General features: G+C 67.1%; 2 protein-coding genes across 5 annotated transcripts; one reads left to right on the top strand and one right to left on the bottom strand.

Annotated features, from left to right (window-relative positions):
- Window positions 1–122: 122 nt before the first annotated feature.
- On the bottom strand, window positions 123–3248 carry POLR3D (RNA polymerase III subunit D). Of its 4 annotated transcripts, XM_086628100.1 has the most exons (9): window positions 3229–3248; window positions 2618–2783; window positions 2306–2349; window positions 1995–2146; window positions 1778–1905; window positions 1533–1704; window positions 1182–1435; window positions 948–1100; window positions 123–639 (listed from the first exon to the last, which is right to left on the bottom strand). In XM_086628100.1, the coding sequence occupies exons 2-9, from the start codon at window positions 2780–2782 to the stop codon at window positions 517–519; spliced, it is 1191 nt and encodes a 396-aa protein (XP_086484226.1). In that variant the 5' UTR covers window position 2783; window positions 3229–3248; the 3' UTR covers window positions 123–516. The 4 variants fall into 4 exon arrangements, with proteins under 4 accessions (XP_086484226.1, XP_086484223.1, XP_086484224.1 ...); XM_086628097.1 differs by lacking the exon at window positions 3229–3248 and having other exon boundaries at window positions 123–690; window positions 2618–2782; XM_086628098.1 differs by lacking the exon at window positions 3229–3248 and having other exon boundaries at window positions 2618–2782.
- A 2391-nt stretch (window positions 3249–5639) lies between these two features.
- PHYHIP (phytanoyl-CoA 2-hydroxylase interacting protein) lies at window positions 5640–7790 on the top strand. Its single transcript, XM_086628163.1, has 4 exons — window positions 5640–5804; window positions 6615–6789; window positions 7001–7118; window positions 7256–7790. Exons 1-4 carry the CDS (start codon window positions 5640–5642, stop codon window positions 7788–7790), a joined length of 993 nt encoding a protein of 330 aa, XP_086484289.1.
- Window positions 7791–8620: the final 830 nt, after the last annotated feature.

Raw genomic sequence — 8620 nt, 5'->3', positions numbered from 1 at the left:
CGGGGCCAGGGCTCGACAGGCTGGTGGCAACCGGTCAGGCAGGCGGCACGGGGTGGAGGCTGCCGGCAGCATCGCGGAGGAGACGGGACGAGACGCAGCAGCCACATACAGGGGGAAAAAAAAGGTTTTTATTCCACATTTCTCCCCCCAGGCGTGTGTCCCGCTGTCCCTGGCGTGTGCATGGCTCAGGGGCGCTGCCGGAGAGCCTGAGGGGACACCACAGTCCCACACACCAGAAATGTGTGAGATGAAGGCAGCCACGGCCCCTGCCTGCTTTGCACAGGGCAGGCAGTGGGTCTGGGGGACAGAGCCAGAGCCCCCAGCCCTGGTGCTGGGCCGGGAAGGAGGTACGAGCCAGCCCTGTGCCCACACCTGCAGAAGACACCTCTCTGCGTCCCAAAGGCAAGGCTGGAGGGGCCGAGGGCAGACTTGGGGCACTGCAGGGTCCCCAAGCTACGCAAGGACCATCGTCATGGGCTGCAGACATGGGGCTGGGGCCCCCTGGATCCCCCTGGGCTACCGGTGCCGGTGCTCCAGCAGAGCCTCGAAGTCCGGAGAACACACCAGCTTGTGCTTGACGTGGCCCAGGACGATCATCTCGCCTGTCCGGTTGTCCCCGATGCCGACAGACACCAGCTCCTTTTCCAGAGAGGAGAAAAGCCCATAATCAGCCCACTCCCACGGGAAACTCTTTAACCATGGTGGGAGAAGGGCTGAGACCTCTGCCTGCTCTATGGGGAGTAAGCCTGGAGCAGATGTACCCCCCTGCTACCAACACCCTGCGGACAAGAGCAGGATCCTTTCTCCACACTGCCACAGGGACATGCTGCCAGCCCCATCACCTAAGGGCCACCATGACCCTGCTCCTCCCTGATGGTCCCAGAGACCCCCAAGGAACTATCTTGGGGTGCAGCCCTACAAATCAGGTCCCTTCCCATCCCCTATACCTGCAGGAAGGAGCAGGGCGTCCCCATGGTCACGTCCAGGGTCACCTTGCCCAGCACCAGCTGCACCTTCCCCGACTTGCGGATGAGCAGTTTGCCCACCTGCCCCTCGGGGAGGTCGGCCAGGGTGCAGGTATTCTCCGCCTGCCTCGCCTCCTGCCGAGGGACACCGCGGGATGAGGCGGAGGGAGAAACATCACCATGCTGCCCCCCATCCCACCCTGCTGCCCCCCCTACCTGGCTCTTCTCCTGCTTCACCACGACCACTTGCCCTTCCTCGTTTTGCAGCTCCGTCTTGATGGGTTTGGTGTCCTGGGTGGGGGGCTGGCCGGGCAGCGTGTCGGGCAGCTGCAGGAAGAGCAGCTCCTCCTCGGCCGACAGACTCAGCTGCTGCAGCAGCTCGGCCACGGAGACGTCCCGGGGGAAACCAGGGGGTCCCTTGGTTTGTGGCCCCTTGGGCAGGGGGTCCTCATCGCACGGCTCTTCTTTCACTGGTGCCAGGGGTGAGAGGCGGCGAGTAGGCACGGGAACACGAAGGGCAGCCACCCCAGCCCCTGCCCGCTGGGATCTCCCCCGACTGTAGCGCACCTTTCACTGCCGGTGGGTCCAGCTCCATCTTCTCCTCCTTGGGGCCGGGCAGCCAGGGCTGGGCATCCTCCAGCTCTGCCGCCTCCTCCTTGAAGAGCCATCCCGAGTGGGCCAGCGGCAGCTGCACCGGCTTGTTACGGATGTCGTTCTTCAGCCCCGGGTCGTCAAGGAACTGCGGGGACGGGAGAGGGGACACTCAGTGCTGGCCCAGTAGCACCAGAGCCACCCTCCCTGGTCCCACTCACGTCGTCCTTCTGCAGCATCCGCAGGATCTGCTTCGTCTCCTCGTCCGTCTCCCTCTTCTCCTTCTTGATGTTGATGATGTGGGAAGGGCCAAAGTCGGACATGTCCACTGTCTTGTCCCAGGAGCCTGCTGGGAGACGGGAGCAGCCCCAGAGTAAGCCCCGAGCCGGGCAGGACGTCCCTGAGACCCCCCCCAGGCACGGGGGCAGCTCCCGTTACCTTTCTTCTTCATCATTTCAGCTGGGCCCTGCTCAAAGATGGAGTGGGACTGGATAACCTCAGGCCGACCCCGGCCCCGGCCGTGCCCATCGCGCTGCCGATCCCGGTCTCGTTCCTTCTTTTCCTTCTTGACAGTGACATCCTCTCTGGGCCTGAGGAGCGGGGAGGTGGCCTGTCACCCCCACTCCTGTCCCCTGCCACCCCCTTGGCGGCCTCTCAGGGCACGTTTTGCCCACCGAGACCCCGCCACGCTGGTACCCGCCGGCAAAACCACCTCCACGCCCCACGGAAACGCTTACGAGGCCACTTACTCTTCCTTGATCTTCCTGCTAATTATGTTGGGGGTGAAGGTTTTCTGCAAACGAGAGCAGAGGAACAAGTCGCTGCACGAGCGGAGATAAGCAACAGAAACCAAACTGGCCGCAGGGCTGGAGGAGGTGGCCAGGGACCCGGCCACGTCCCGCACGGACCAGCTCCCCCAAAACCCCCTGGGCTGCCCCTCCTCGCACCCCACCTGTGCTGCGGGGACCACCCCCCAAGCACCCACACCCCGAGGCGGTGGGGAAGGACGCAGGGATGCCCCGAAAGGGTGGGTTTTGGGGAGCCCTCCCATGGGTACTCACCTTTTTCACGCCTCCCAGGGTGAGGTCCCGGGAGCGGATGGAGGGCAGGCGCCCGGGGGTGAGGGGGGGCGCGGCGGGGCGCCTCCCGAGCAGCCCCCGTGCCCCGGGCAGCCCCGGCCGCAGGCTGCCCGGCGAGCCGGTGTCGCCCGAGCCCCCCTCCGCCATCCTCGTGGCCCTGCGGGGGGGGGGGGCGGTCAGGGCCCACCTGCCCAGGGCGCTCAGCGCCCCCATCCCGAGCAGGGCTGACCCGCGCCCCCTTCCCAAGGGGCTCACCTCCCCCTCTGCACCCCCAAAAAGGGGCCATTCACACCCCCCCCGCCCAGGGGGCGCTGACCCTCCACCCATGCACCCCTCAGGACACAATCCCACCCTCTCGGCACCCCCCACACTCCCAAAAAGAGCCTATTCACACCCCCCTGCCCGGGGGGCGCTGACCCCCCCAACCATGCACCCCTCAGGACCCCCCCGCACCCCCCCCCCAGGGCTCTCACCTCCCCCCTGCACCCCCAAACAGGCTCCACTCGCACCCCCCCACCCCAGGGTGCTCAGCCCCCCCCCCCCCCCCCCCCGAACCCACCCGCGCCCCCACACCACGCCACGCCGCCCCTTACCCCGCCCGGGCAACCACCGGCTCGCCGCTCCACTGCGCATGCGTACAACGTCACCCGACCGTCCCGGAAAGACGCTGCTGCCGCCATCTTTATTGAGGGCGCGCCGTGTCCGCCGCTGAGCCGCCATCTTTGTGCTTGGCGTTACCCAGCCCCATGAGGAAGGTGGCGGCGCCATCTTTGTAGCGGGCACTGCCCGGCCCTTGGGACTGGGTACGGTGGCGGTTGCAAGGAGGGGACGGGGACACAGCGGGGGGTCACAGCCCCCTTCTTTTGAGCTCCCCCCGTTGTCTGGGCTTCAGCCACCCCCCCCAGGGTCCCCTGCAGCCCGGGGGGGACCAACTAGGCTGCAACCCCCCGGGAGGGGAACACGCGTGGGCACCCCCCGCACTCAGGTGCCTGCGGGGCAATGAGGTTTTTTGGCGTGCACGCCCCCACCCCAAAAAAAACTTGTCCGCCCCCCCCAAACATGAGTGTCCCTCACTTCCCCCTGCAGCCAATGCACCCTATTTTTGGGGGGGGGGGTGGTGACCCGGTTGTGCCGGGGGCGGGACGCCCCCGGCACAACCGGGTCACCCCCCCCCCCCAAAAAAAAAATGAGGGGGGGAGTCAGGCAGGAGCTGCCCACCACCCCACCCACAAGCTGCGCCCACAGCCGCCTCCATCACCTGACGCCGCACACAACCCGCCGCCCGATTGGCAGAACACGGAATTTCCCCCCCCCCCCTTTCCGAGCTACTTAGCTATTATTTCCCCCCCTCCCCTCTTTTTTTTTTTCCCATATTTTTTTTTCCCTCCTCTGGAGGGTGTTTGCTATTTCCGAGCTGGCTGGGAGGATCCCAGTCGCAGCAGCCGCAGGCAGCGACGCGGCATCGCTGGGTACCGCGCTTGCACCGGCATCCTCTGCCCTTCCCGCTCGGCTCGGCCCTTCCAGGGCTGCCAGTCCTGCTTTGCCTTTCTTTGCCCCGTCCTGCTGCCCTACCAGCATCCCACCGCACCCCGGCAGCCCCCCGGCACGGCCAGGTAAGGGCCTCACCGGCATCGTGCTACCGGCAGCTGGCAACCTTTGGGCGAGCGGCATCGGCTCAGCCCTGCCAAGGGTTTGCTTGGGGGATGTGGGGTGCACGGGGACACGGAGCATCACGATCCGGCTGCAAAGCTGCCGGTGCAGAATGAGACCCCCCCCATGCCTCCACCGGGCATGGCAATGGGGCAGCGGGCTGGCACGGCAATGGGGCAGTGGGCTGGCGTGCTGTCCCCAAAGCGGTGACCTTCTGCTCTTGAGCCTGAGCATGGTGGTGGTGGGGGTGACACCCAGCTGGGACCTCCAGTGGCTACTTGGCACTGGGGTGCTGGGGGAGGATGGGGGGTGCACGGTGCGGCTCGCCACAGGGCTGCGGGGGCAAGCGAGCACCGTGCCGCGGGATGCCAGTATGCCCGCCGGCACCCCTGTCTCTGCGCAGACTTGGTGGGGGCATGCGTGGCTGTGGGTGGCTGTGGGAGCACACCCACGGGTGCCCACTCGCAGGGTGGATGTGCCCACAGGGTGCTGAGCGGTGTTGGCACCGGCACAGTGGTGGTGGTTGCGATGCTGTGCCGCGGCAGGGGGGGTGCGGATGAGCTTGGCCGTGGGTGGCTGTGGGCACGCGTGTGCGAGCCGCTGTGGGTGCGTGCCCCTGCACGGGGGCACGTAGGGGGGCGGCGGGTGTGTTGAGAGCCCCGTGGTGCCACGATGTGGATGGGTGCCCACCGTGGCACTGCTGCTCTCTGCAGGGCTGCCGCAAGCCCTGGGGTCCCGTACCAGGGTGCGGAGTGGGGGGCACCTCCCCAGCCTCCTTGGCACGTCCCGTGTCACCAACAGTATCCACTGCACTCACGCATCCCCCACCCCGGGGTGCAAAGCCCCCCGTGCATGCCCCTGGGAAAGCAGCTTCCCAGGGTGCAGGGGGTGAGCGCAGCCTCGGCCGTGGGGAAACTGAGGCACGCAGCAGCCGCGGGCCAGGGCAAAGGCGGATCCAGCTTTTCCGGTGCCAGCTGCCTGCGCGCAACCCTCCTGTCTCCCAGCACTCCCTCCGCTCCCCTTGTTTTTCTTTCCCCACCCGGTGTTGAGCAAACCCGAACACCCGCTGGCGACGAGCCGGGGCCCCGCGGCATCCCGGGGGAGCGGCCGGGGCCCCCGCGCAGCCGCTTCCCGAACGGGCTTGTTCCCGACTTCCCGCTGCCTGCTCCTGCCTGCGTTGCCTATTCCTGGCTGCCGGCCGCTTTCCCACCCCGGTGCCATCTGCTTCGCCACGAGGCCCCCGGCGCGGGCGGCCCGCCCGCTTGGCAGCTGCCGCCGTGGGCAGCGGGCACCCCCCAGCGTGCTCGGCACCCCCACACCGCGCTCTGCCCGCAGGAGCTCAGCCCCTCCGGCCATGGAGCTGCTTTCCACCCCCAAAAACATCGAGATCAACAACATCACCTGCGATTCTTTCCGCATCTCCTGGGCCATGGAGAAGGGCGACCTGGAGAGGGTCACCCACTACTTCATCGACCTCAACAAGAAGGAGAACAAGAACTCCAACAAGTTCAAGCACCGGGTGAGCTGGGGAGGGGGGGGACACACGTGGGACCCCCGTTGCCCGCGGAGAGGAGAGGGTTTTGGTTTTATTTTGGAAGGAAAACAAGGGTATAGCCCACTCCCACGCTGATTTGGGGTCAAATCCCGCTGCGGGACACGGCCGGTGGAGGGGATCGGGATGGGGACCGGGGTGTGACGGACCCCCCCAAGCCCCCGCGGGGGAGTGAAGCTGCAAAGCGCTCGCGCTCCCCCTCCCCCTGGGTGCGAGTCACTAATTCAGGACGTTTTTAGCAGCACGGTTGCCAGGGTGATGCTATTTAATGTTTAACATTTTTTTTTTTTTTTTTCCTCCTCCCCAATAATAAGGGGGAGGGTGGTTGGGGCGTGGGGGTGGGATTATTTTATTTTTCCCCTGTGTCTCCCGACTTCAGCATCCACTGTTGCCACAGAAACGGCTCTGCACTGCGGTGCTGCTCGGTGCCCTATTGACACCGCGAGATGCCACCGGGAGCCAGGGGTCCCCGAGACCCCCCGGGGGGTGACCCTGTGCCCGTATCCGTGCAGCAGCTTTGCTGGGAGGTGTTTGAGGCCAGTGCAGGGAGCCGGGGAGGAGAGGGCACTGCCAGGGCCGTGGCGGGGGGCAGCAGGAGATACGGCAGCACGTTGCTTTGGGGGTGTCTCGGTGCCAGGAAGGCACCGGCTGCACCAGTGCAGGTATTTTTGTGGCGTGCGGTACCTGGCAGCATCCCCTTGGGATGCAGGGGTGGGCAGGGATGCGGGGAGGCAGGGGGGACACGTCGTCCTACCTGACCCTCACCCCCTGGCACAGGATGTTCCCACCAAACTGGTGGCCAAGGCGGTGCCGCTGCCCATGACGGTGCGGGGTCACTGGTTCCTGAGCCCCCGCACCGAGTACAGCGTGGCGGTGCAGACGGCCGTGAAGCAAAGCGACGGCGAGTACCTGGTGTCCGGCTGGAGCGAGACGGTGGAGTTTTGCACCGGGGGTGAGCCGAGCCGAGCCGGTGTTGCCGGGACCGGGGAGGACGGGGGCGATGCCGTGAGCTTGCACAAGCCGGGCCGGTTGGAGCGGCAGCTGATGAGTGGGAGGCAGGAGGTGTGGGGAGCGGGAGCTGTGGGCAGGGATGGGCTGCCATGGGGTGGGGGAGTTGGGGGGGGGGGATGGAGACGCCCTGATGTCCCTGTCCCTGTGCCCAGACTATGCCAAGGAGCACCTGGCCCAGCTGCAGGAGAAAGCCGAGCTGATCGCTGGCCGCATGCTGCGCTTCTCCGTCTTCTACCGCAACCAGCACAAGGAGTATTTTCAGCACGTCAGGTACCCCCATCCCCGCTCCCCCTGCACCGCCGTGGCCACCCAGTCCCGGCCACCCTGCCCCTGACCCTGCCTGTGTGTGTGTGTGTGCATGTGTCCCTCCTCCTCCTCCTCCTCCTCGCCCCGGTCCCCGCACGCAGGATGCACTGCGGGAACGTGATGAAGCCGTCGCTGAAGGACAACAGCGGCAGCCACGGCTCGCCCACCAGCGGCATGCTGCACGGCATCTTCTTCAGCTGCAACACCGAGTTCAACACCGGGCAGCCCCCCCAGGACTCGCCCTACGGTCGTTACCGGTTCCAGATCCCGGCTCAGCGTCTCTTCAACCCCAACACCAACCTCTACTTCGCGGACTTCTACTGCATGTACACCGCCTACCACTACGTCGTCCTGGTCCTGGCACCCAAGGGTTCCTCGGGGGACCTCTTCTGCCGGGAACGTCTACCCCAACTGGACATTTCCTCCAACAAGTTCCTGACGTGCTGCGTGGAGGAGGGCGAGCTGGTGTACCGCCATGCCCAGGACAGCATCCTGGAGGTCATATACACCGAGCCGGTGGACCTCAGCCTCGGCGTGCTGGGGGAGATCAGCGGGCACCAGCTGATGAGCCTCTCCACCGCCAACGCCAAAAAGGACCCCAGCTGCAAGACGTGCAACATCAGCGTGGGGCGTTAAGGGTGGGACGCGGGCAGGGCCGGGGAGGGGGACGGGTGCCCGCCGCGGGGGCTTCTCCCACGGACGCTGCTGGGTGGACGACCCGGATGGGTGCAGGGGAGCCAGCTGGTGTAAATAGCGGCGTTACCCGCACCCCTGCCCGCTCAGGGAAGGAGCCAGCGGGATCTTTGCCCAGCGTGGAGGCAGAGCCCGTGCCGCTCTGCGCACCGAGGGAGGAAGCCTTCATCTCCTGGACTGGCTAACCAGCATCATCCTCGCTGGCGTGAGCCCCACGCTCTGCCCTCCGCCGCGCAGCCACTGCGGGACCCCCTTCCCCTCCGGTGTCCCCAGCATCCCCCGGAACCCCTCTGCTCCAGGTCTCACCTCACCGCTGGCAGCGCAGCTCCTGGGGAGCCCTGGCCCTGCCAACCGGGGCTGGGGCTCCCCGGCCACCCCAGCGGAGAGCCCGGAAGCACCCCCCGGTTTTGAACTGCTCCCGGGGACGGAGGGGTGCTCGGGCAGGGACCCCCGCTCCCACCGGCGCCACTTCGGGGCTGCAGTCGTGGTGCGCGTGTCCGCAGTGGTGGGGGGGGACGCCGCCACGTCCCCCCCGGTGTCGTGCAGCGCTGTGCCGTGTTCGCTCTCTGCTCTTACCGTCGCTGTGCCGCCCGAACCCCCGGCCCCGCGGCCCAGGAGGCAGCCGGAGGAGCCGGGGCGGGGGATCGGAGCTGATCCCCACCAACCCCGTCCCCCTTCTTCCGCCGCCCCCCCCGCATGAGCCGTCGGAAGCATGGCGCTTGCGTGCCAGCCCCCGCGGGCTGCCCGCTCCCCGTCTCTGTGTATCCGATGCA

The sequence above is a fragment of the Tauraco erythrolophus genome, chromosome 29 (genome assembly GCF_009769465.1).
Source record: "Tauraco erythrolophus isolate bTauEry1 chromosome 29, bTauEry1.pri, whole genome shotgun sequence".
NCBI classification, from domain to species: Eukaryota; Metazoa; Chordata; class Aves; order Musophagiformes; family Musophagidae; genus Tauraco; species Tauraco erythrolophus.
This window is presented reverse-complemented; position numbering and strand designations above follow the sequence as displayed.